At 39.0% G+C, this 27,809-nt stretch overlaps 3 protein-coding genes and 1 long non-coding RNA gene across 10 annotated transcripts; 1 reads left to right on the top strand and 3 right to left on the bottom strand.

Moving 5' to 3' along the window:
- Window positions 1–8: 8 nt before the first annotated feature.
- Window positions 9–16,543, bottom strand: LOC5514592 (Kv channel-interacting protein 2). 7 transcript variants are annotated; one of them, XM_032384235.2, is made up of 9 exons: window positions 16,343–16,543; window positions 11,988–12,122; window positions 3,582–3,715; window positions 3,042–3,111; window positions 2,413–2,483; window positions 1,770–1,877; window positions 1,423–1,527; window positions 1,284–1,346; window positions 9–993 (listed from the first exon to the last, which is right to left on the bottom strand). In XM_032384235.2, exons 1-9 carry the CDS (start codon window positions 16,356–16,358, stop codon window positions 946–948), a joined length of 750 nt encoding a protein of 249 aa, XP_032240126.1. In that variant the 5' UTR covers window positions 16,359–16,543; the 3' UTR covers window positions 9–945. The 7 variants fall into 7 exon arrangements, with proteins under 7 accessions (XP_032240126.1, XP_032240125.1, XP_048584658.1 ...); XM_032384234.2 differs by lacking the exon at window positions 16,343–16,543 and adding an exon at window positions 15,408–15,673; XM_048728701.1 differs by lacking the exon at window positions 16,343–16,543 and adding an exon at window positions 15,226–15,365.
- Window positions 2,023–26,570, top strand: LOC116619441. The gene is made up of 3 exons (XR_007311865.1): window positions 2,023–2,269; window positions 20,491–21,234; window positions 24,503–26,570. It is a non-coding gene; the product is annotated as an uncharacterized LOC116619441 (long non-coding RNA).
- LOC116619440 lies at window positions 17,414–21,471 on the bottom strand. Its single transcript, XM_032384241.2, has 5 exons — window positions 21,247–21,471; window positions 20,509–20,672; window positions 19,883–19,984; window positions 18,634–18,792; window positions 17,414–17,889 (listed from the first exon to the last, which is right to left on the bottom strand). The coding sequence occupies exons 1-5, from the start codon at window positions 21,326–21,328 to the stop codon at window positions 17,698–17,700; spliced, it is 699 nt and encodes a 232-aa protein (XP_032240132.2). The 5' UTR covers window positions 21,329–21,471; the 3' UTR covers window positions 17,414–17,697.
- LOC125567878 lies at window positions 24,081–27,336 on the bottom strand. Its single transcript, XM_048728703.1, has 5 exons — window positions 27,198–27,336; window positions 26,285–26,451; window positions 25,612–25,692; window positions 25,006–25,197; window positions 24,081–24,683 (listed from the first exon to the last, which is right to left on the bottom strand). Exons 1-5 carry the CDS (start codon window positions 27,205–27,207, stop codon window positions 24,507–24,509), a joined length of 627 nt encoding a protein of 208 aa, XP_048584660.1. The 5' UTR covers window positions 27,208–27,336; the 3' UTR covers window positions 24,081–24,506.
- Between the last annotated feature and the right edge of the window lie 473 nt (window positions 27,337–27,809).

The following is a 27,809-nucleotide window of genomic DNA, read 5'->3' on the forward strand; positions in this document are numbered from 1 at the left end:
ATGCGGGCTTATGACGTGAAAGTTTTATTCATTTTTATATTAGCCTTTCGGAGAAAGAAGCCACACAATTACTTGAGAAAAAACTTCATAGAGAAAGCAAGCCGTTTTAGATAAGTCATAAACTTCCATATGTATTTACAATTGCGTCCGTAGACGCTCTTTTTTCCTTACATATCATCAAAGCACTGCTGGATTCGAGGTATATACAAACGTAGCAGGATAGGACTCTTGATCAATTGATTCAATATATAATGTATGTATGCATCCATACAAAGTTTGCTTTATAACTACGACGGTATTGAGAGAATTTAATGCTATGTCAATGTTTTACAATGACTGCATTATCATTTCGAGTCATGCCTTTTACTATCCGATGCCTAAATTGTGGCTTAGTATTTTTCTTTTTTTTGGCATTTTCCTTGCCACATATCCAATGTACTGGCTCTGAAGGAATTATCTTTCTTAAAGCTTCACCCCCCCTCCAAAAAAAAAACATTTCCCCCTCCTTACATTAAATGGCTCACCCCTAACAGTCCTTGATAATTCTGCTGTAGCTAAAAGGAATGGGGTTTAGTAGAGGAACAGAACATCCATATGCACGGTTGAGTCATATCAACACTATCGGATAATAACAATTTGTTGCATTCCCGGGATGTGGACTCTATCATGATCTTGTGATTTCTCTGTCATTCTTTTTCACCACTTTCTCCAGAATCCTCGTGAATAGCCACATATTCCTTATAATCACCTATCGAGTCACCTCTCGATTGTGATAGATACTTGTCTTGTGTGGAAGACAAGACGTTGACGTTGTCATAGTGATTGCAAATCATGATTTTGTAGACCCTCAACATGCACTTCCCTTTTGTCGGAACATAGTTTGATATATTTGATAGTTATTTAGTCGGTTAATGTAGTTTATTGCTTCAGTGCTGGCAAGAAATTTCATCTGTCAGACTCAAACACAGCAAGGCTTTTCTTTATAGAGTCATCCTGCAAAAAGCAAGAACACGTTGGCATTAGCAAAACAAGTGCCTAGCTTTTTGCGCAATACCTAGTGCACAACTATTATTTTTAAAATCGGTATAAAAGCGACATTCGTTTTCTACCCCCAAAAAGTTTAAATAGTACGTAAGGCGCTAAAAAAAACTGTCTTTTTGCACATTTATTTACGCGCCATTGATGTTGATCTGTATGTAACAATAGTTGATTCCCGTCGAAATTTCTAATAGGTGTAGCTGTGTTTGTACAGAGCTTTGCTGTCACTCAAATTAGAAACTCGCCTTTTTGCACCCTTCGATGAATTCGTCCTCTGTAATAACGCCATCTTGGTTTGTATCCATGAGCTGTAGCAAACGATCAAATGGGAAATTTTATTAGATAATTAGATGCCATAATACATAAATACTGAATCTTATTCACCGTAAAGAGTCTCTCAACTTGCTCCTGGACGCTACTCTCTTCCCCTGTGGGTTGCGACTCCATTCCCATCATGCAATGCACGGAGTGGATCACGGTGGCAAGCTCCTAAAGAATATAAAAACCCCCAAATGATTATTACTACGTTATCACTACTTCAAGTAACTACAAAACACCTTTGCAAGACACAAAATCCGAAACGCGATCTTGAGTTAAGGTTTTTGCAAGAAATTTCAGTTTCAGATACCAAAAAAGAAAGAAATTAAATATTAAGCAGGAGCAAGAGAACATAAGATATCTTATGCTCTCTTGGCAGGAGAAATGCGCTAGAGACGGGAAAGCAGACCTACCTCTCTTGTTATAACCCCGTCGCTATCCAAATCATAAAGGTTGAATGCCCATTTTAATTTCTCGTCCATTGTACCATGCAAAGACACTGACAACCCTAGCACAAAATCCTGCAAGAAGAAAAAAAAACAAATGAAAAAATATTTTGATAGGCATGTATAGCTCCCGTCGCTCCTTCTAGAGCGCGCAGAGTATTACGTAGTTCGCGCCAGTTCTTTATTGTCCAATCACAGACCGGTAAATAAAAGTGACGTAACAATGCTAATGAGCCGCCGAGTCAGAATCTCGGTGACTTTGGGAGTGTGTTAAGACTCTGCTGCGAAAATGTTATTCTTTGATGTTGTATTCGGGAATTTCTGGGTTGTAAAGGACACCAAAGCTTCGAGGTATGCTCATATGTACGTCAGCCTCGACGGGAAGGCATTGAGCGTGGAAATTTTGAAAAGTTATCGAGCTGAAATTGTAATGAGGAATGGAGGCGTCCCCAGGAAGAGATCCCGAGGTGAGAGTTCAAATTTTATTTTATTAACTTCCCCTTGTTGACAATGTGACGTTTTTTGTTATTGTTTCCAACAGTTCGACCAAATAACTTGCAAGTATTAAGAATAATGCATCTATGTTGTCGCAAAAAGCTGGTAGTTATACCTCAAATGAGACTTTCCCATCTTTATTATGGTCGAACACATTGAACAGAAGCTGCGCGTACTGGGCAGAATCTGGAATGAAAAATATATGCATGACATTATTCAGTTATTCATTTTTATGTTGAAACCATAAGGATTGATTTGTACAACTACTTTTTTTCGATTTTCTTACGCTATAATAATAGTCTCTTGTGTTCATACATAGTTCGACTGTTTTTCTCTAGTGAAGCGCATGTGCTTGGAGAAAGAAAGTCAGTTTTGCTAATATGGTAGCTCTCACATACACAAAGCGAGATGCTGAGTTGAAATAAGTGGAAATTAAAGCAAGTATTTTAGGGGAAGGGTGGTAATTTTACTCAGCCAAACAGTGTTTCTCATTGGCTATTTTAATTGAGACAAAATGATGATGATACTGCATACTCAGAAGACCATTATTTAAGCAAAAGGCTGTTTTGGTAATAATTATTAAATCTTTAACATTTTTTCTTACCAAATAACCACTTTCCAATTACACTTATCTTTAAATAACCCATTGTATGAAGCCTTCAATTATTTGAAACAGAAGTCTACTGTACCTTCAGTATATTGTACCATTGTCCCACACATATCATCATTTTGAAATAGTCTTACCTCCATAAGGAAAGAACTGAGCGTAGATTCTTTTGAATGTATCCCTGTCTACAGCTCCACTTGGACATTCCTATTCCAGGCAATCAATCAAAATGTTCTTAGCTTTGATTAGACAATTCACAAAGCTTTCCAAATAGGTAATCTCATTCTAAATATATAGGTTTCCCAGGTTGTCCACAGTGTTGCAGAATCCAAGCCAGACATTGAGAGAGAAAGAGTGTGCAAAAAATTTGCCTTGATTTGAGAGTTTAAATTTTACTGGAAAAAAGAAAATGCATTATTATCTCTATGTAAAGTTGAATAACTTGACAAGATAAAAAAAACGTTCTCACTGAGAAATTAACAGATTTGATATTTCTAAACAATTATTACATTTAACATGGTATACATGGGGAGTGGTGATCTAGTCTTCCGAGCTTCAAGATCTCATGATTTATATGCTCATTCATATCGGCTTCAATGATGAATGAGGACAAGAAAGGCAAAGAATCTCAGTCCATGCTGTCATTGAACTTCCCCCTTTTTACCCCAGGTTCTTACATTTTTAAATCCTCTATACATCCGTTGTAGTTCTAGCCTTGTGAACTTAGTATGTATCAGTAGGTCTTCTAGCCCTTCAAGGTGGATCCCAATTATATTTTGCCCTCCAGTGCTGTCTGAGATTTCTTCATGTACTGGAATAGAGATGGAAAATATCAATTAGAATTGGTTGTTTTTTCCCATGAAAGAGTGGTTTCATAGTTGGCCATGCTTGATATTATTATTCATCTTAAAAGAAATGCATCAGGCCATGCATTAGAATCTCATTTCGTCTTGGGTAGTAATAGCGGTAATAAACATGGTCTGGTTGGTGCTCTGAGTAGAGCATAAATCATCTAGGAATCAAAAGCTGTAGAATTTATGTCCTTGTTCCAGTGAACATTTTACATGGCTTTAAGATACCAGGATTCAGCCATTAAAATGCTACCCATTAAGAACTGCAGGTTATAAGACATTGATTTTCAAGTGCAACGTCTGTGTGGTGTATTGATTATTTCAAAACAATTTAGCTTTCACTCCTTGAACAGATATGCAATTTGAAGAATTTTAAAATATATATTTAAAGATAAGCTATTGCCGTTAATTCAAATTCGAATTGTTCCTGTATTCTGGCTTTTTAAAATAGACCAATTAAAACCCAAGAATAATCAGCATTAATTATGAATAACTAGAAAGTATAAGCTGTGGTAATTTTTGAAGTAGAAATTCAGTATTTTTATCAACCTTCAAATTAACAAAGTAGAAGTCACAAAATTGTTTACTATTGATTGTTTTGGGATCAGAAGAATTCACTTACTATGCCTTTTTTATATTGTTTTCAAAAATATAATAACCAGCAAAAAAAAAACTTTTTTTTCGGGGGGGGGGTGGAGGGTTCAAGGTCAAAGACCTTGCTTTCTGGGAGTTTGAATAACTTTGACAAATAAGAATGAGAACTAAAAATAGGCTTTAAAACCTTAAAAGCTTAAAGAAAAAAATATTTATCTTGTATTGTCTTATCTACCTATCTTGTAAAGCTTACTTATTATAATTGCCTAGCATCTAGAACTGATGTCTGACACTTACTAACTAAAAAAGGATATTTAAACTGTAAACATTATTCAGATGGTAGTGATAATTTACCTGACAGTTGTCAATGTTATTGTGCAATCCTAGATTCCATCCCTCTCCCTACGACCACTACCATGGATGGAATTTCCTGAGAAGGGTCCAAACTCCTAGGATTTTTCACATGTCCGCCCAGAAATTTGCAGAAATACAGTATTTGTACGAGAAAGCGATGGTGAAAGAGGGGTATGGATTTTTGTTATTATTTTTTTTGAATCACACATTATACAAATAGTGAAAATATCAAAAAAATGTTTTAGAAACAAGCGCTTATTTCGCTAGAACAAATTAAGATAGTGCGAATGCAATGGTGCATTCATGATAGTTTAGTCTAGTTTAGTCGCCAATGTTGTATTTAAGTCGCCAGTGGTTTAAGTACAAATCGTTATTGAAACCATTAAAGCTGTTTAGAGCACAGATATAGATTAAAGTGCACCCTGAGGTTTTATCTCTAGATCTTGAAAATAGGTGGTAGATCAATTCACGGTATAACGACCATATTGACGCTGTCCCCTTTCCGAAGACGTTCATCGCAAACAAACTCTTGACCCGCGTGTAATATGTCATCCAACGCTAAAAAACGTTCGATTGCATGTAATTAATTTTAAATCATGCTGTGTCGAATGCTAAACGTTTTTTTATTATTATGATTCCGCTGAATTTATATCCTACGTTTCTCGTGAAAAACCACAATCTTTGACTTCTACCGAATCTTTTACTAAACTATTTTAGAAAATTGGCAAGTTCGTAGATACTTCTAAAAGTAAATGGCTATGCTACTAAAAGGGTACTCTGTGGAGGTGGCTATTATGTTGATACGAAATTTTCCTTATTTTCCGCGTGTCTAAATTAAAATCACTTCTTAGGCTCATATCTTAAAATTGTTCAGGCTCATGTCTTAAAATTCTTACCAAAGCGATAAAGTATTTTTCAATACAGCAAGTGAATTGTTCTTGTCTATATGTTTCATAACACGAAAGAGCTTGCGATGGTATATCACCCCCAAAGCCTATGATAATAAACAGCTTACTACAGTCGTGATTACCATACCGAACTAGGGCTAGAGACAAAGTGCGTGAAAAACGCGTCATTCCCCGCTGGTAACTTTTGCAAAAAAGACAGAAAGAAAAGATATTCTCCCCACCGTGGTCCGCAAATACATCAGTACCTCTGAAGCGAGTCTCTTCCGGGCACGGATTTCGCCCTTTACGGCGTATACCTCCAAGATAAAAACAATCCGAGTTAGACACCGGTATGGAACAAGTGTAAAGACGAGCTTTCGTTCGGAAGGAATAATCGGAAGATCTTACTCAACAGTCGGCTTGTTTTTCCTAGATCCTGCCCCATGTTTTCAGGCTAATGATACAGCGGGTCCAAACGCTTCATTCCGGTTAAACCTTCGATATTTATGACCAACAGTATGAACTGCGAGCTAACCAAATAAAACAGGTGCATCAAAGGACGCATGCTCTCTGACGCGTGACCGCGTTCCACCTCAATCCTCTGGCGCTACTAAGTTACCTAAGTCTGAAAGGCATTAGATTCAATATCATAGTTTATCTGAATTTTTGTGATTGCTGTATTTCATGTTCACATTATTCTAGGCCATGAGCCGATATTTCACGGTCAATTCGCGTAAAGTTCCCAGTATTCGAACCGTTCAAAGTTGAGGGACTCAAGACACCCCGCCAAAACTACCTGCTATTGAAGCTAATGTGCTTGAACCAAGTGTTTATTGGCCTTTTGCGCAATTAGCGTGTGGTCACAGTGTAAGAAATTCTGTCTTCATTACCAGTGCAATTTCTGTGATCCTTACTTATAGAGGTCTACACGCATATCAAAAGTTTTCTACTCACAGCACAGACAAGAAACAGACAGGAAACTTAAGTACAGTTTTAGACAGTGCCGATGTAAATTTTATTTTGTCCGCGATTCATAATTTACAACTTGTGATTATATAAACACTGCCCACAGTACCCTAGTACACGCGTTACGGACACTTAGCGAGCCTTTTGTAACACCACAACTTTGTATCCCCTTGTTCAAGGTTTTCCACACCGGCGACAAGATTTAGTAATACCATTATCACATATGGGAGTACGCCAAACTGGCACTCTCTCTGTTCTCTATTATTCAGCCTGCGTAATAATATAGTACCCGCCGTCTCATTTGCATAATTATAGAACTTTAGCCCGGGGAACGGTTTCCAAAAGAATGGAAAGATCTAACATTCAAAAAATTGTTACAAAAATAAACTCTAGCCAGTGCGCGGGTTAACAATTGTTAGTTTCTTGGGTTGGGCAACGGCCTCGATTTTGTATATTTCTTATACACCTATTTAAAAAAACTTTGCCAGTTTAAATAGCGAATAGAAAATTTGTAAGTGGAAGTTCTAGTTACAAAAAATGCGTTGGGTATTGTCATCTGATAGGTTTATTTATCATCTTTATTCTTGCAAATGATTAGTACAGTTGGCAGCGGTAAGTCGTACAACTGCTATTTTCCATTTTTCTTTCGCCATTTGCACTGGCAACGCTTTCAAAATAGAGATATTCTATTATTGTTCCAATTTTAGTCATACTGCGCGCAAGATTTCTTGACGTCATTGTGTGGTTCTTTATTTTTATCTCTGTATATTTTTGTAGCTTAGAACCCAGTAAAGTAAAAATTTAGTATTTGATATGACTTTCTCAAGTATTTTTTGCCGATCTTCCGAATGTTTATCACACGAGACTAGAGTGTATTCTTGTTTGACTGCAGCGTATTTTTTAACACTTCATGGCCTCAGCTAGTCGGTTTCGTTGATAATTTTTTGTTTTGGTTGAATGTTCGATCATGGAGCTTTTAATTAATCGTAACGAACCTTCGTACTTAGGTTCGAGGCTCTTTAACCGAAAATGATCGACCTTTATTGGCTTAGGTTTTCTGTACACGAGATGGCCCTAATCAAAAGCTTATTCCACTGCAGATAGAAATGAAACGTTGTCGAGACTGTTGTGACAGAAGTTCATATCATTTTTACTTGCCGAATAACTTCCCTAGACCCAGGTATAGACTATCTGATTTACGCACATACTTATCCATCCACGACGCAGTAATACCATCCATACGCACGACCTAAGCTATGTGTTATACGCACGACCTTAGGTATCTGTTATACGCACGACCTTAGGTATCTGTTATACGCACGAACTAAGCTATCTGTTATACACACGACCTTAGCTATCTGTTAGACGCACGACCTTAGCTATCTGTTATATGCACGACCTTAGCTATCCGTTATACACACGACCTTAGCTATCTGTTATACGCACGACCTTAGCTATCTGTTATACGCACGGCCTTAGCTATCTGTTTTACGCACGACAAATGTAAAATGAAATGTTAGTCATTTGTATAGCGCACTTTAAAATACGAAATGATCTCTTTTATGCACGACCTTAGCTATCTGTTTTACGCACGACCTTAGCTATCTGTTATACGCACGACCTTAGCTATCTGTTATACGCACGACCTTAGCTATCTGTTATATGCACGACCTTAGCTATCCGTTATACGCACGACCTTAGCTATCTGTTTTACGCACGAAAAATGTAAAATAAAATGTTAGTCATTTGTATAGCGCACTTTAAAATACGAAATGATCCCTTTTATGCACGACCTTAGCTATCTGTTATACGCACGACCTTATAGCTATTTGTTATACGCACGACCTTAGCTATGTGTTATACGCACGACCTTAGCTATGTGTTATACGCACGACCTAAGCTATGTGTTAAACGCACGACCTTAGCTATCTGTTATACGCACGAACTTAGCTATCTGGTATATGCACGACCTAAGCTATGTGTTATACGCACGACCTTAGCTATCTGTTATACGCACGACCTTAGCTATCTGTTTTACGCACGACCTTAGCTATTTGGTATACCAACGACCTTAGCTATGTGTTAGACACACGACCTAAGCTATCTGTTATACGCACGACCTAAGCTATCTGGTATATGCACGACCTTGGTTATCTGTTATACGCACGACCTTAGCTATCTGTTAGACGCACGACCTTAGCTATCCGTTATACACACGACCTTAGCTATTTGTTATATGCACGACCTTAGCTATCCGTTATACGCACGACCTTAGCTATCTGTTTTACGCACGACAAATGTAAAATGAAATGTTAGTCATTTGTATAGCGCACTTTAAAATACGAAATGATCTCTTTTATGCACGACCTTAGCTATCTGTTATACGCACGAACTTAGCTATTTGTTATACGCACGACCTTAGCTATGTGTTATACGCACGACCTAAGCTATGTGTTATACGCACGACCTTAGCTATCTGTTATACGCACGACCTTAGCTATCTGGTATACGCACAACCTAAGCTGTCTGTTATACGCACGACCTTAGCTATCTGTTATACGCACGACCTTAGCTATCTGTTATACGCACGACCTTAGCTATGTGTTATACGCACGACCTAAGCTATGTATTTTACGCACGACAAATGTAAAATGAAATGTTAGTCATTTGTATAGCGCACTTTAAAATACGAAATGATCTCTTTTATGCACAACCTTAGCTATCTGTTATACGCACGACCTTAGCTATGTGTTATACGCACGACCTTAGCTATGTGTTATACGCACGACCTTAGCTATCTGTTATACGCACGACCTTAGCTATCTGTTATACGCAAGACCTTAGCTATATGGTATATGCACGACCTAAGCTATGTGTTATACGCACGACCTTAGCTATGTGTTATACGCACGACCTTAGCTATGTGTTTTACGCACGACAAATGTAAAATGAAATTTTAGTCATTTGTATAGCGCACTTTAAAATACGAAATGATCTCTTTTATGCACGACCTTAGCTATCTGTTATACGCACGACCTTAGCTATTTGTTATACGCACGACCTTAGCTATGTGTTATACGCACGACCTAAGCTATGTGTTATACGCACGACCTTAGCTATCTGTTAAACGCACGACCTTAGCTATCTGGTATACGCACGACCTAAGCTATCTGTTATACGCACGACCTTAGCTATCTGTTATACGCACGACCTTAGCTATCTGTTATACGCACGACCTTAGCTATGTGTTATACGCACGACCTAAGCTATGTGTTTTACGCACGACAAATGTAAAATGAAATGTTAGTCATTTGTATAGCGCACTTTAAAATACGAAATGATCTCTTTTATGCACAACCTTAGCTATGTGTTATACGCACGACCTTAGCTATGTGTTATACGCACGACCTTAGCTATGTGGTATACACACGACCTTAGCTATCTGGTATACACACGACCTTAGCTATCTGGTATACGCAAGACCTAAGCTATCTGGTATACCCACGACCTAAGCTATCTGTTATACGCACGACCTTAGCTATGTGTTATACGCACGACCTTAGCTATGTGTTATACGCACGACCTTAGCTATCCGTTGTACGCACGGCCTTAGCTATCTGTTTTACGCACGACCTTAGGTATCCGTTAGACGCACGACCTCAGATATGTGTTATATGCACGGCCTTAGCTATCTGTTATACACACGAGCTTAGCTATCTGTTATATGCACGACCTTGGCTATCTGTTTTATACACGACCTTAGCTATCTGTTATACGCACGAGCTTAGCTATCTGTTATATGCACGACCTTGGCTATCTCTTTTATGCACGACCTTAGCTATGTGTTAGACGCACGACCTTAGCTATGTTCTAGACACAACCTTAGGTGTCTGTTATACGCACGACCTTAGCTATGTGTTATACGCACGGCCTTAGCTATCTGTTATACTCACGATCTTAGCTATCCGTTATACGCACGACCTTAGCTATGTGTTATACGCACGGCCTTAGCTATGTGTTAGACACACGACCTTATCTGTATGTTATACGCACGACCTTAGCTATCTGTTTTATGCACGACATTGGCTATCTGTTATACGCACGACCTTAGCTGTTTTATGCACGACCTTAGGTATCCGTTAGACGCACGACCTCAGATATGTGTTATATGCACGGCCTTAGCTATCTGTTATACGCACGACCTTAGCTATTCGTTATACGCACGACCTTGGCTATCTGTTTTATGCACGACCTTAGCTATCCGTTATACGCATGACCTTAGTTATCTATAATACGCACGACCTTAGCTTATTTTTATATGCACGACCTTTGCTATCTGTTGTACGCACGACATTAGCTATTTGGTATAAGCACGAACGTATCTATCTGTTATACGCACGAGCTAAGCTATCTGGTATACGCCGACTTTAGCTATGTGTTATACGCACGTCCTCAGCTATGTGTTATACGCACGACCTTAGCTATCTGGTATACGCACGACCTTAGCCATCTTTTATACACACAACCTTAGCTATCTGGGTCCGGTTGCACAAAGCTTGGATAAGTCTTATCCACCGGTTAAATCCTTTTCCAGCGGATAAAACTTATTCGAGTGGAGTTATAAGGTTGCACAAAGCCCGAATAGAAGTTATCCAGCTTTTCTTACCTCGATAAACTGTAGCACTTGCAACGGCCGCCATTTTGTTTTAAGGAAAACAGGGCGCATATTTACCATGAAACGGATACTTTTCCAGCCTTCTATCCACGCAACGCTGTTTTATCCGCCGGATAACTATCCACTGGATAGATATTTTATCTGGGGCCGGTTGCACAAAGCCTGGATAAGTTATCCGCCGGATAGGCGCTAACCGCCGAATAAAATCCCTATCCAGTGGATAATTATCCGGCGGATAAAATAGCGTTGCACAAAGCATGGATAGAAGGCTGGATAACTATCCGCTGAATAGCCGGCATTTACCTCTAAATGGCTTCCCGTTTCCATTGTAAATATGCAAAGCGCACATAAAAAAGAAAGCAAGACGCCATTTTGTTTTTTTCTTTACATTTATTTGGTGGATAAGACTTTATTCGACCTCTATCATCCGGATAACTTGATCCGCAAGATAACTTTTATTCGGACTTTGTGCAACCGAATCACGCCACCCGGATAAGTTTTAATCGCTGGATAAGGATTTATCCGGTGGATAAGACTTATCCAGGCTTTGTGCAACCGGCCCCTGGTGTACTTGCAAGCTAGTATTTTACGCATGACCATATCTACTTGGTTTACGTAAGAACTTCGCGTAGTGTTTTACCACGACCTTAGTTATCTGTTTTACCACGACCATAGTTATCTGTATTACGCATCACCTTAGCTATTAATTTAGATTAAGGGTCGCCATTTTTATAATATAGCTCATGTTATGTATACCTGTATTGCTGCGAGACTTCCTTGGTGTCTGCGGTGAAGGACTTTTACTGTGAGTGACCTTGAGCGGGAGACCGTGGCCTCCAAGCATGCTTCGCGATTCTTCGGCTGTTGCCTCTGACGATGTATGTCTTGAAGCTGTTGAAAACGATTATTAAAAGATATAATTTTATCCTAGTTAAACAACTACAAGTCTGCTTTTTTTTTTTTTGCTCCTTACAAGAAGCAACTTTAAAGAACGATTCCCCTTGTATATGAGCAATTCAATGAACGTATCTCCTTGTAGGGAGTTACTTTAATGAACGTCTTTCCTGATAGCCAGCAACTTCAACGAACATCTCTCCTTATAGTCAGCAACTTTAATGAACGATTCTCCTTGTAGAGAGCAATTCAATGAATATCTCTCTTTGTAGGGAGTAACTTTAATGGACGTCTTTTCTTATAGGGAGCAACTTTAATGAACGTCTCCTTGTATAGGGAGCAACTTTATTAAACGATTCTTCTTGTAAGAAGCTTGTTCGAGATATTGGCTGTTTAACTTTAAGGTTTAGTCATTCAACGCTAGAAATGATATGAAGAAATTATTATACTTCATCGCTCGCTCGGTCGAAGCGATCAATTCTGTGACTGTGTTAACAATATTAATTTCTACTGTATTACGATTATTCGTTATCTACTTCCGACTACCACGGTTTTCCGTTATCCCCGATTGCGAAGTTTGAAGTGGTACCGAATCTTTTCCTATCCAGTAGCATCAAAGTCAAGTAATTTTAAGTAGTGTTTATAATCTGGAGACGGCATGCACCCATAACCATTATTTTACAGCATCCCAAGCCTCGCAGAATTTTGTTTGGCAATTCTCTCAGTAATTAAATATTCTGTTTACCTTTCCTAAACGATTTCAATAAGTGGTTAATTTGTATGTTTATACAAAATTCTCAAGTTTTCTAGAGAATTTTTTCTTACTTGTATGCCTTTTAGGAAAAGTAAGTACACCTAGTCGTATCACAAAACAGATCAGTAATTTATCGAGAAAAAAAGTTGATTTAAAATGCACGACGCTAGTCCAATGAAAGGAAAAGCGGCAAGTTCAGAAGAACTCGAGACGATTTATTGTTCTCCTAACTCATAAAATGCAGTAATTAAAGTTTAGTACTATGTGCCTTCCTACGCGCTCTGCACCCTGCCCGTGGCCGCGTTTTTCCCCGTTTCATTATATCTCGTGTCACTTTTATTTGTCACGTTTGTATTGCTTCACCAATACTGCAGAAACTAATTCAAGCAAAGACGGCTGGTGTTATAGAATTTTAAGCCCTCCTGCTAAAACAAAAATGTTTATGTAATAAAAGCCTTTGAAACTTTCTTTGAATACTAATTTAGAATACGCAATTTTAGTAATTTAGTCTTTGTTCTTTAGAATCGTAGTTATCAGATAATGATACAGCAAGATGTTTTTCGTTTTATTTTTCGTATATTTGCGCCTTTTACAGAGTTTGCTTTACGAATTTAATTTTTTCGAATGGAGTAAGAATTTCAATATATTGTGATGAATTGTTTCCCCTGTATTTCCTCATCCCTTTCGCTTGGTCAGCGATGTAGAGTAATGCTATTGTTATTCATACTCCGCCGCTATGAAATCTGAAATCTCACCAAGTAATGCGAAAGCAGTACTGAACGCCTCTACATAGAGCAGTCGCGATTTGACTTTGCCGACAAATAAAGCAGCTAACAAAACGCTCGCTGTAGCTTCGTCCCAAATTTGCCACAAAAATATTCCTACATTCTACATACCCTTATAGCTCATCACGCAAAGGAAAAAAGAAGATACAAAAATCATCTTGAGTAGAGAGAAAGTTAAAGTCGTTAAAAATAAACTTAAATTATGTCAGTTAGTCTCGAATGGGTCCACCTTGCAGCATCGAAATGAAAGCTGACATAAATAAAAAGCCGTTTGCAGGTGGCGTGTCAGTAATGTGCCTCGGACCTTTACCGTGCTAACGCCAGATCGCCTTGAATCGTACCTTGAAACATGTCCTTGGTGCCCCCGGTCCCCATATTAAGCCATTTCCAACTTGGCCTCGTCGACGAAGCTAGCTTACATAGTGTTGTAGGCATGTGTGATGTAGTGCTGCAGGGTTCTCATGAATTATGAACAAGACAGGGACAAATCTTTGTCGTGACATCATTATCATACATTGCGTCCAAGATACAACAACCTGGTCTAGGAATGGCTATATCTGTACCATCCAAACAGTGCTATGTTTAACCATGTTAAGCGGTATAATAACAACGGGGCGATCTTCCACCAAGGACATCTTCGATTGTACGCATTATACACACTTGTGAAAAACTAACTAACGCGAACACTTCATCTCACACCAGTTTCCACGACCCATTAATACTGTGATGTTGAATTAAGAAATGAGTTTGGAAATTGTAATAAAACACTTATGTGCGAATGAAATCCGCCGACGGCACATTGTTACATCTTCCTGACTTGCGCGAAAAATATACTCAGAACACTTATAAAACCAATCGGAAATGGATGCGATTCCCATGTGTCTGTATGTGAGGATATGTTTACTTCTTTGTTTACTACTTTTGTTCATAATTTCAAAACACTATCGCTAGACTCATCCCAGTCAAAATAAATTCCCCCTTTAATGCTTAGTGCAAAGGAGATCAGTTCCCTAATTTTGGTCGATCAGGAAATTCCCATGAAACTAGTGCTAGAAGTGAGTTATTTTTTTCTGTCAATTTTCTATTTTCCTCCTTACTGCATAATTCGTCTTCATCAAATCCCAATCAGGATTTTTAGATTCTAAATACCTTATGTCAGTGCTATCTGTTTTGATAAATCCCACTAAATCCACTCCATGGTTAACGCACTCAGCTTGATGGCTGCCTTCCCGACAACATGTTTGTTGGCGAAGTTGTTATTAAATCGAGTGACTGCCTCCCTCATTGTTATCGCTCTTCCTTGACACGCTCAATGATGACATGTTTTTATTTTTTGAATGAAAACACTAGATATTGGATATGTCCTAGGAAATTCCATTATTATTGATCTGAGACAGTGTTTTCTGTCCTACAGTGTTAAAATTTGTTGTTTAGCACTACAGGTCGAGTGAAGGGTCGATCGATTATAGAACCCATTGTGACGCATTTGAAAGGGAAATGAAAATACTTTGGAAATCACAAGCGGTCTTTTTTTTTCACTGGAGTGTTTGTTCTCCCTTACCTCAGGCGAATCGTAGATACAGATTTTTATGCGAATTAGTACAATTTGGCTGTGGTAAGTCACTCTAGCCTGTAGATAGCCAGATAAAAGATGTCTTCTCGAGTCATTTCGCTTGTGGACCTCAGGCAAACGGGAGTCAGTCGCAAACGCTGCGAGTAATGGATATTATACATAATTATTACCTTTTTGGAGTCCTCTTTGCAACAATTTGTGCATCACTTGCAATTGGAGCTTCCTTTTGCGCGGGTCAGTTTATCTCGGCTTTTAATTGTGTTGGCTGTTTTGCTCGTGGAGTGATAATACTTACAGCCTCTCTACCCACTACCTTAGACTATCCAACTAAGATCTCATTACCGTCATTAAGCCTTGTATCTATGGTTACAAACCCCTGCTTGCTACGCTCCCTTAACGCGGGAACGTTAGCTCCGACCGCACAAACCAAACATTGGCCAAATGTAACTCGCTCCTGCAGGTGTTAGCTCTTCGTGCATACATGAACGTCATTATTATTTTATAGTTTATCAATCCATAGCTTTTCAGAGTATTCAATGCAAGAAGTGATCGTGGCACTAATTTGTAGAGGGTTTGTGGCTATTTGCGCCGACATTAAAAGGTTGTACTCGCCGATTCACCTGTCGGACATCCTTCTCGAAGTAAACACGCGCCTTATTTGCGCTTGTTATTCGAATCAAAATAAGAAGCCATAATAAGGCATGTTTGTTTAAGTTCTGCTTTACTGACGCATTTAGACACTGAATTAAGAAAAGGGATGTTTTTGTTCGATCCCATTATAGAAAGCCCGCGACTGACTTGCTCTTCCCATAAAATTCCACTCCATGTTCAAGTTGCATTTCCACGAGCGCCTAAGTATTAAAATCATGCCAAAAACTTTCTTTTTCATAAGGGATACAGCACAAGTAAAGGAAACCTCGGGATTCTATTGTTAGGTCATAGTTTTGGTTTATTGAAAGGATATTTAAAGCTTAGTTAGCCGCGGTATATACGAGGGGATTAGTATCAGGCCTTGCCGTTTCCAGTGCATACCTCGATCTACATTGCTGCCCTCACAACACACCTCAACATACCTAAAATTATGAAAGCCCGATGAAAGGCTTACCTGTGTTTGTACTCATCCTAGGATCTTCCGTGTCCTCGGTGCATCAGATAATTATGTCCTCTGTGACTGGTATCACTTCAACTGTACGCTCGGTTCTATTGCGATTTTATCTATTTATTGAGCACGTTCATCAATGACGCACGAGAACTCTCCACGACACCCATGACGCGAAATACGGCTAGCTTTGTGATACCGTAATTACCAGGGGAAACTAAAACAAGATTTGCACACTTATTTACTAGTCATGTAGTCAAGATCTTGCTAGTCGTGATACCTAAATTATGAGAGAAAACACGATTAGCCTTGCGGGTCAATATCTTCCTTTGTGGCTACAAAACCTCTTGAAGGTACTTATATTTTCGCGCACGTATATATCGTATATATTTTCGCCCACGTATATGTCGTATATATATAACAATTTTTTTTAATCACTGGATTGTATTTTTTCGACGTTTCGGCAATGCTACTTTATCATCGTCTTAATGTAAGAATCGTCTTAACCCATTGACTCCTGGGCTATTTTTGAGCTGAATATACAAAAAAGAACCGAAAACAGATACCCCCTCTATTTTGAGTTTTATACAGCCCGTCAAAGTCACCACGTCTGTGGTGGTATCTTTCGAAACAAATGAATATTTTTTTTCTTATTTAAAGAATGTATTTTTTTTATTTATTTTCTTCTCCTATGGGTTGCAATGAATGTCTCCATGGTCTTTTTTTCTATTTAATGGATGTCAGAGGTAATGTTAACACCAATCGGGTAAGAAATAATCTAGAAATAATAAACTAGAAATAATCGCATTATCTACTATGGCGATAGGAAAAGCACAGAAATAGGAAAGTCGTCAAAACACGAAGAGAAGCCCGGAAGCTCTTCTAGCCTATACATCACGGGAGTCCTTGAGCTCTTTTGGCCTATACATCACGGGAGTCCTCGAGCATTTAAGCTAAAACTCGATCTCATTGTTTTACCATTTACCGGAAAATCGCACCCGCTTTCAATTATTTATTAATTTATTCTCGTAAAACTTGATCGATGAGGAAAGGATGGAGAAATGTAGGACATGCTCGTTAAAGTTATAGTTTTATTCAATAAATAGAATCTCACAAATCTAAAAACAATGGAACCGCATAATACAAATTAAGAGCGAGAGCTTCCCTACTTAATCGAACAATATCTTTCCCTAAAAAGAGATCTAGTTAACCGGGCTCCACTGGATCTTACATTGATCATTTCACAAATAATGCATCTCCATGATAAAGTCTAAAAAATCAAGAAAAATGATTAATCTTGAATTACCAAAGTATCTTATTTTACTTAATCACTCCTTGAGTGCAAAACAGTAAATGATAAACTATAAAGGCAGCTGTCTTGCTTGCCTGTGGTAGTCAGCTGCCATTTGATAGGCAAACGAATTCAGCTCTGCTAATCGACAGCCAACTCGGTTCAGCGCTGCCTTGGCTGTCAGCTGCTCGCCGGTGCTAGTAGTGTGCACTGTGAGAGTTGGCTTCGGCGGTAGTGACCATGAGTCATGAAGTGTTTTCTCCTGAGGAAAAAAGCGAAACCATAGCACACAAGGTTGCTTGTGTATGTGGGTCTAGATGGTGTTGATGTGTATGTGATTGAGCGAGGAACGAGCTAGCGATTTGGGTGATGTGAATGTGAATGAGCGAGGGAACCAGCTAAGCGATTTGGGAGATTTAGATCCACGACGCTGGCAAGATGACTTATAGCCTCCCGTAATTTTGATTGCGCGCACGCATTTCTTGCCGACGTCGCGTCCTGTTCAGGTCGGCATTCATGTTTTTTCACGTCCTCTGCAGAACGCGACTCCGGTAAAATATGCGTGGAAAATAACCTTCCTGAGTTATGTTGCCAGCGTCGTGGATCTAGGGAATTTCGAGGAAATAGCGAGATATTTTTTGTCCATGATAACCAGTTTTCCGTCTTTCCAAATGCGAGCTTATTTGTGTTTTGGGATATCCATGAATACAACGAAGACTGGTCTGGTCGAGTTAACGAGCACGCTTATTTGGGTATCTTACATAAATTAAGAGTCTTAATTAATTAAGACTGGTCTGGTCGAGTTAACGGGCACGCTTATTTGGGTATCTTACATAAATTAAGAGTCTTGATTAATTAAGACTGGTCTGGTCGAGTTAACGGGCACGCTTATTTGGGTATCTTACATAAATTAAGAGTCTTGATTAATTAAGACTGGTCTGGTCGAGTTAACGAGCACGCTTATTTGGGTATCTTACATAAATTAAGAGTCTTAATTAATTCTTGCCTGTAGCATTGCAGTTTGTATGATTTTCATAACTGTCCGCACGTTGAACAGCACACGCCTCAGACTGACATATTGTGGCGTGATCACAAGTGAATCCCCTGCCATCTCTTCACTGAAGCTTGACAACACCGCCTTGTGATACGCCAGCGCTGCACCTCTCTGTGGAAGACATACAGCACTAATCTTTAACGCCATAACAGCGAAATATAACATTGCCCGATATTCTTCGCTCAGTGATCTTTAAAGTTTAACCCTGTAATGATGCCACAGCTAAAGAACGAACAAAACTGCCCATATTATCAGCGTGTCCTTATTTTGAAATAGAGTAAAAGGAACCATACTCTATGACGACGTATTTTTTATTTTCGTACAGCTAGTTTTTTTCCTCCACCTGCACCTGGTCAATTTCATATCATTATTACAAGTCCACCTCAACCTTGATAGTGCTGCAGTTATGCCGAAGAATTAGTGAATTCTTTTACTGAAATTTGTTTAATTGACGTGGCAAGTACTTGACCCCTCTTGATACAAGACACGTTCTTGGAATTGGAGGATTTAGTTTGTTGTGCTAGGGTAAGACTAGCCATGCCTACATAGCGAAGGGCGTGCTATTCTGTTTTGATAAAAAGGCTTGTTCTTGGAATTTGAGGATTAACTGTTTTTTTTTTTTTTTGATGTTACAATAAAATTGGCAAGCCTATTATCTGAGGCGTGCGGCTCTTTCTTATAACAAGACATGTCTTGGTATTGGAAGATTTCTTTTGTTGCTACGGTAGGACTGTCCCCCGTTGTTATTGAGCAATGGATGTTCTTGGAATTGGGTGGAGAAGGTCACAAAGACGAGGTATTGTGCAAATTGCACACAATTTTAGGGCGTACTTGTAGCGACGGTCCTAATTCACGCCTTCGGTGGAATTGGAACGCGTATTGGAACTAACTTAGTGGTTTTATCATGTATTTTGCAAGCGTGTGGCCAGGATTTGATGATTGAAGAGGGCTGCATGCGCCCACTCCTAGCTACGCGCCTAACTGTTGTTGAAATTGTGATTTCACATTATGCTTACTTTAAAAACACTCCTATCTACGCGCCTAACTGTTGTTGAAGTTGTGATTCCACATTATGCTTACTTTAAATACACTCCTATCTACGCGCCTAACTGTTGTTGAAGTTGTGATTTCACAGTATACCTACCTTTAACACACTCCTAGCTACGCGCCTAACTATGTTGTGATTTCACAGTATACCTACGTTTAACATGGTTGTGTTGGTGACGTTCATTTGTTGTCCCACTTTATCCTTTATCGGCGCATACTCAGCGCAATGAAAGTCGGGGATGCTGTTCAATTTTCTCTGAAAAAATTGGCACCAGAGGCTTTTAGATTAAATACAAACTATGATAAGTCCAATAAGCTAGATCTTTTGCAAAGAAATTGCACTAAAAGCTCAGCTCAAGCGTTGGAATGTTGCACTCTTTAATGACGTCTTAGGCGCGCGCTCTCTTTCCTCTTCGCACATTTTGTGATGTCATAATTGTTTTGTTCTAAGAAAAAAATATAAGTTCTATGCAACCGTTGCAACTTTTTGTGTGCATCGTTTATAATGTCCACGTTATTTTGGCGCTAGCTTTAAAAAGCTGTACTGATAATAAGCTACGCAGAACGTACGAAATATGAAAGCGCAATTTCGCGTATATCTCTTTCTGGTAAATACCAGTCATTGGATGCGAATCATAGCTTGTTTTTACGCCCGGTTTTACCTACAGGCCTCAGTCGCTGAAACTAGACGAAGCTTGTAATGTTTGGTAAAGCTGCTTATGGCTCTTTTCTAATTTTTTTCTGTATGTGTTTTTTTTTCAGGGTGATGTTCGCACTCACCAACTGACTGTGCGCCCGGAGGGTTGTGACTGTCAGCGAGCGGGACATCCCGTACAGTCCCGTAATGGTTGACTTGCGCTGGCGTTGTTGGAGCTTGGGTGTGAGTTTGCACGGCTCTCCCAGTCCCCCCAATAACTCGACCACCAGGAACACAATTATCAGCCCTAAACGATAGCACAAGCAAATAGCTATGACACGTTATTATGCATTTAGGATTTTCAGCTGCAAATTCACAACTACAGATCGGCCCTGAATGAAAACACAAACAAAGAGCAAAAATAATATGTTTGCCAGCGAACTATGATGTTCAGAGCAGCAAGTAACAATTATCAGCCCTGATGAAAACACAGACAAAGAGCAAAAATAATATGTTTGCCAGCGAACTATGATGTTCAGAGCAGCAAGTAACAATTATCAGCCCTGATGAAAACACAGACAGAGCAAAAATAATATGTTTGCCAGCGAACTATGATGTTCAGCAGCAAGTAACAATTATCAGCCCTGATGAAAACACAGACAAAGAGCAAAAATAATATGTTTGCCAGCGAACTATGATGTTCAGCAGCAAGTAACAATTATCAGCCCTGATGAAAACTCAGGCAAAGGGCAGCAGTGCGTAAGCAAGAATTGAGGACCTTAATCAACAAGGAACACGACTTATAGCCCTGGGTGAATAAATACGACAGAAGGCAGAGGGTCTTTACGCACACGATAATAGTATAACAGGTTAGTACTGACCTCTCATCTTGATTCTGTATCGTCTGTTTTCCTCGTACTTTAGCTTCACTATAAGAAATCTCCAACTTACACACATCTCCATGCTCGTCCATCTCTTTTTTAAAGACACCTTAAGGTTCCTGTTTGGTGTGTTCAGTTTCTAATAAAAGACCAAAGAGTTGCGCCATTTCGCCCTGTTTTGCGATTTTGCCATCGCGCGCGACTTCTCGTACACTACCGATTCAAGTCTAGTTTCGCATCGAGGGAAAACGATACAGCTTCCGGGGGCTAACTACTTCCGGTGCAACAGGTGACTTGTCACGCAAATCCTCAAGACATGCACACCTTTTCATGGCTTTCCTTTTTTAATACAATGTTATCGATAATGTTATAATACCTTATGTTCAAACAAAAGATAATATTTTCGGTTCTTTTTACATGATTTAAAATTGTTGCCAATCAGATTGTTTTGGTTTTCGTTTCCCTCTTTTAAATCGATTGATGGCAGTTAGTCATCTCCCTGCGGGATGATTATTTATTGTTCCTGTTGGTTGCACATGGGAATGGCTTGACAAGTACCAAGCTAGAACGAGGCCTTGATATCAACTTCTGATTGGAAGATCGACTTTTTGTTTTAAGCATTCGATATTCGTAGAAATATTTGGAAAATCCTGCGCTTTCTTCCTGTTTTGGCCAATATCATGTCTTGGGGTGTAAACCAAGGAAGCAAAGTAACTACTAGCTTGCTAAATTATACAAAGTAACAACTAGCTTGCTCTTTTGATAATTTACGTGCTTTGCGACATACTCTTTTCAAATTTGACATGTTTCGCCTGGTTATTGGTATTTCTATTCAAATCCCTGTTTTTGGTATCCTTATTCTTGCGGTCAGCAGGTATTTTTTTCCTCTCTACTTTGGCTCATGTTGGTGTAATAGAAGAGGTTTCCCTTAGTAATAATGTATTTTACGCCAAAACCACGACAAAAAGACTTCCGTAGCTGTTTGTTAACGTTGCGTCATCTAAACTCTTTAGTTGCCTGTTGATTGGCTATGAAAACTGATGCATCTTCCACCGCTATTTTCTATTTCTTTGAGCCTGTAATGTCTCCCATCACATTTGTTTACAAAAGAATGCTTTGATATCTTAATTTTTTTTTGTACCATTCCCTGTGCACTTCGAAAGTAGTATTTTTTTAAGAAAAGTTTTTTTTTCATGACGTGTCAGTAATTTTAATCTTGTCTGGATTTATTATCGTACTGTATTACTTGTGTTTAATCGATGTATAAGGCAGTAATATAAAAGAATGAATAGTTTCAAGAGATATTTCCAGATTTCAGCAGTAAAAGAAACAACTTCTTTGCTTTGCTTTTACTTTGAATAAGAGCTACCTTGTTCCTAAGTAATGTACCAAGGTTTTTTATTCTTTCATTCATTACTTTGATCCAAGAACACTTTAACTTGATTTGTGTTGTTGTTGCATGACTTGTCTGAATAATGGATTCAGCTAGAAAGCTGTGCGTATGCTGTTGGTTTTCAAATAGGAATTGACTTTTCAGTGTTATTAATTTGCAAACCCTCCGGCCCATTAATGTCCCTACCATTTCCCCTTATTGCTTTGGTGTTTTGTTTTTCTGCTTTACGAACACGGCTATTTGGGCCTTTTGTATGTACCCCTTATTGTTTTATGTACGTTTGATGTTGTGTTTGTTAGTTTTGCGAGAATCCAGCTCGAGCAAAAAAAAAAAAAAACGTAGCATAACATAAACTGCCATGTTTTGGATAAAGGCCCGTCTACACGAGCAAATTTTATGTGGCAAATGTGTATGTGGCAATTTTTATTTGCTCGTGTAGATGATCAAATTTGGTAAATTTTTATGTGGCAAATGCATTTGTCGTAAAGCCAACACGTTTACTTTTATTTGGCAAATAAAAATTGTCAAATATCGAATTTTGGCCGTGTGGACGAGACGCCACATAAAATGTGGCAAATATTTTGAATTCAGTAGAGCACAGTCTCCACCATTTGCGCACTCAACATGGCGGCCTCCACGAAAGGATGGACAGATAAACTTGTTTCCTTATTGTTAGAGAAATTGCGAGTTAGAGAAAGTTTGTGGAATAGCCACATTGATAGCTATAAAAACAAGCTAGTCCCTGTGCTTCTCTTCGACTTTAACTTTTCCAAGCCTTCACCCAACATTTTCTCGTTTTTTTTTTCTATTTTATATATCATCAACAGCGGCTATTGCTGCAGCAGCATTTCTTCTCCTCATTCGTCGTGTTCGTGTCATGGGCGCCATCTTTATTTGTACCCTATCCTTTATTTTGTATGCATCTCCGCTGTACAAAATCATTACTGACGCAAATGGACAACAAATATTTGTTGATCATCTATACAAGCAAATATAAATTGCCACATACATTTGCCACATAAAATTTGCTCGTGTAGACGCACCTTAAGAATACAGTACTTATATGGCAACGTATCTTCACTTTGAAGTGAACAAGTTGTGGCGCTTATTCTAGATAAACCTAAAAATCAAAATAACCACAAGCTTTTTATCTCGTCTAGTTTTATCTGTTGTTTCCATTTACTTTTTAAAGGTGTTTTTTTATTTTGTGTGTGTGTTTGTTTTAGTTTATATGGGGTTACCATAGTTTGCTGTGTTTCTCCTGTCTGGCGTTGCCATTTTTTTTATTTCTTTACTACCCCTCTTATCCCCTTGGTTTTCCCTTCCGCTAGACACTCCACAAGACCGTCAGGCTCTTATGGCTAAGCGCAATAAGACCATACTGAGAGTGGTATACAATAACATGTCTCAATGATAAACTCAAAGGGCATTACAGAATTTGTTAGTTTTAACTGCATTTTATTGGCATGCTCACTAATGCTCTACAATAGTTGAAAACGTCTGAGACGAGGCTTTATCTTAAATAGAATATGCTTTGGATTTTACTAACTTGAATAATATCTTTAATGTTTCTAACTGATGGCATCTTCACGCCATCTAATCAACATATATATTTTTGTACTAAAATGTACATACTTTATAATTTACTTATCGTAAATACAATAGCCCATGCTTACTGCATGCATTTGGTCTTTCATCCGCTGGGAGATGAATAATTTGAAAATATAATGCCCGTGAATAGGGCTTTTTAATAAATAATTTAAATAAACCCAGTAAAAAAGTTTGAATAGATTTTAGATCTCGTGCTCTCATTCTGTGTACTCTATGCGGTAATTGTAATGTGCCTCTCGCTCTATTCATCAGTAGTTCAGACGTGCCCACAGAGTCGTTTTCGGATCTGATGGAAGTTAACGTCCATTTGTAGCAAATCGCCATGAAGCTGGCCCAGCAGCGCTATGACGCGCGAGAAGGCCTGGTGACGATCCAGGTTTGCCATGCGTGGATGGGCGCTGATTGGTGGGATCTTGTAAAGGGTCGCGTTACGCTGAGCAAATAAAACAGCCTGTCGTTAGTTAGCTATAACACAAGGTAAAAAAGTATGTTGAACGCCTCCGTGAAGCAGATTAGTTGCGCTGACGTTTCGAGCGTTAGCCCTTCGCCGGAGCAAACGAAACGGAATCGGATGGGGGATGGACTATCTAGTGGGACCATCTAGTTATGCTTCAGCTTGTGTGTAGTCTTTCTAGTTATACCATATCGTTAGTAAGTCACGATTAACCAAGTTTTAAAGTACGAGGTCGCAGATACCACATGGTCGAGTCGAAGGCATAGAAAGGTATAAGTCCTTATTAGGAGATGCCACTCACTGGTTTCAAATTCCTCGTTGCCATGGTGATGATTGCCATCAGGTCGGTCACCTCCTGTCTGAGCGTGACAAGTCTCTTCACCACGTGGGTGGAGTTCGGTAGCTGGCGAAAGTTCTGAATGGACTGGCGAAGCAATGGGCGGAACTGCTTTAACACCGCAGCATTGTTCTGTAAAACCCCAAACACTGGGACCTAAAGGGAAACGGGAATTAATGTGGGTAACATGCCAAAATATCACACAGTGTGACTGATTAGGCTCGGTCGAGTTCTCTACCCACACCCTGGGATCTATAGCTCGATTAACAATATATTTTAATATATCACACAGACTGCTTAGGCGGTCGGTTCTTGTATAGTGGATAGAGAAATTGGAATTGCATGGCGAAAAGTGAATTGCATAGTGAAATTGGAAGAAGAAAACCCAAGACAAAAGCTAGATGCACCCATTAGCAACAACGCCGTAGATGGTACGCAATCACTAAATTGACGCCACGCAAATACGTCGCAAATGTTACAAGTTAGTAACACGGATGTTTTGCCATATAGGAACAAGTGTTCCTGACCTAGCATTCCGCTAGGTCAAATACAGTCCCCTGTCTGTCTTACCTTATCTCCGTTCAAGCCTATTGGTAACGGCATCAGCGGAAGAGTGGCAGAGTCCTGACTGGAAGGTGTCCATGCCTGGGTCTAATAGAAGAGAAATGACATGCCTAAGACAACGAGCAATGGTAGACACAGAGAGAGAGAAATGACATGCCTAAGACTACGACCTATGGAAGATATAGAAAAAGAGAATGTGCCTTAGAATGGGGGTTATGGTAGATACAGAGAGAGAAAGAACATGCCTTAGCCTGTGGGCTATAGTAAATAACGAGATAGAGGGAGAACATTGCTAAAACTGCTGGCTATTGTAAATACAGAGAAAGAGGGAGAACATCGCTTAGACTGTGGGCTATTGTAAATACAGAGAGAAAGAGAAAACATGCCTAAGATTTAGGCAAGTTTATTTGAGATTTTCTTTCCGTTTTGGCAAAATATTTCGTGGGGGCTCCCGTCCCCATTGCAGGTGTATGCTAATCAGGGAGGATTCCCGGATTTGAGTTTCGTGGAACTAAAGCTTTCAAAAACCGTGTAGATTTGCCGATATAAAAAACAACAGAGAGAACATGCCTAAGACTACGGCCTATGATAGATACATCGGAACCCATGCTAACACAAGCTGAAGTAACACATGCTAACGTATCGTTGGATTAGTGCCGTGCCCCCCCCCCTCACTTACAAGATTCTGATAAGTGACGTAGGTGTCGTCTCGCACATGCGTGGTGTACGGTTCCAGGACGAGCAGTATGTGATACATAAATGAAGTAACAGAGCAGTGCGCCGGGGGACTGGGCAATGCGGCTCCTATAGCAACCATTACGGTGCTGCATATAGCGATGATGTAATCTGAAGCAAATCCAATATTCATCTTTAGTACACGCTGGTTTTTTGTATGTTAAGTCCGTTGAAAAATTAAGAGAACTATAAAAATGAAACGATCATGTCGTCTTACTCTCTCCTTTGCCTAAAAAAAAAATAAAAACAAAGATAATAGTGCTTCGTGTGAGGTGTTTTGGGGATTTTTTTGGCTTTCAAAATATTGTGATTGAGTGATTTCGGAAAGTAGTCGCTAAAAAGTTGAATAATGTATTTTTATTAATCTTATTTTAGATTTAGCAAGCTCATTTTCCGTTTTGGAAGAATATTTCGTGGGGCTTCTGTCCCAAAAGCAGGTGTATGCTAATTAGGGAGGATTCCCGGAATTGAGTTTCGTGGAAATGAAGCTATCAACAACCGTATAGATTTGTCGATATAAAGACCAAAACTAAAATACGCTGAAAAATATTATAAGGCATTTTTTTTGTTCGAAAGAAGAGTTACAGTCAAAGGTAGGTCTAAAGTATTGATATTTTTTAACACAACTTCCTGAATCTGATTCTGACCAGTCTCCTTTTTAAAGACAAGTCCTAGTTTTAAAACAGTGGTTTGCCAGGTCTGTTACGGTACATGCCACTACATTTATAGAGATTCACTCCTAGATTTCTTCTAGTTTTCTAAACCCAATATTTATGTATAGATGGTTCTTGTATATGTTTTTTGTACTTGGAAACACTGAGTGGAAGTCAGCGAATCAGTGTTATACATGTACTCACCGATCTTCATGTTGCTTGTAGTCTTCACTTTTCTTTTTGAGTTTTAAGGCATATTTTGCGCATCGATTGTTTAAATACCTAATCATTTGCTTCCCTTCAAGATCACAATTTATTTTTGGCATTATATTTTTCGGGATACTAGCGCGGCAAATCCCCTTCATGGAACAGGTGAATATGCTAATTACATAGAAGAACTTCCGGAAGACTGTTAAGTGTAAAAATAGTTTATTTTATTTTTATGTTGACTTACATGCATCTTTTCCAAAGCTGTTACTGTTGCTTGCTCGTCAAATTAGTAAAATTGGATATGTGGTAAAGTCCGCTTCCCGCCTTTCGCGGACTTCCCCCATCACAAAAGAAAACCCAACGATTTCTTTCCCTGACATCTCTAAAGAATTCCAACTTGCATACTGTGTTTTAGCAATGTTGTTTTTTTAATATATATTTGAAAACGAGATTGTCCTTGCTCGGTGGAGTGGAACATTTCATGCATTTCAGGGGGATAAACTACATCCGGTTAACTGTTCATTTAGATTATTTTTGACGGCGGAGTAGCAGTCTTTTTTCAATACCCAGAGCAATGATTTGTCGATGTTACTTATTTCTAAGAAA

This window comes from Nematostella vectensis, chromosome 6 (assembly GCF_932526225.1).
Source record: "Nematostella vectensis chromosome 6, jaNemVect1.1, whole genome shotgun sequence".
Lineage (NCBI taxonomy): Eukaryota > Metazoa > Cnidaria > Anthozoa > Actiniaria > Edwardsiidae > Nematostella > Nematostella vectensis.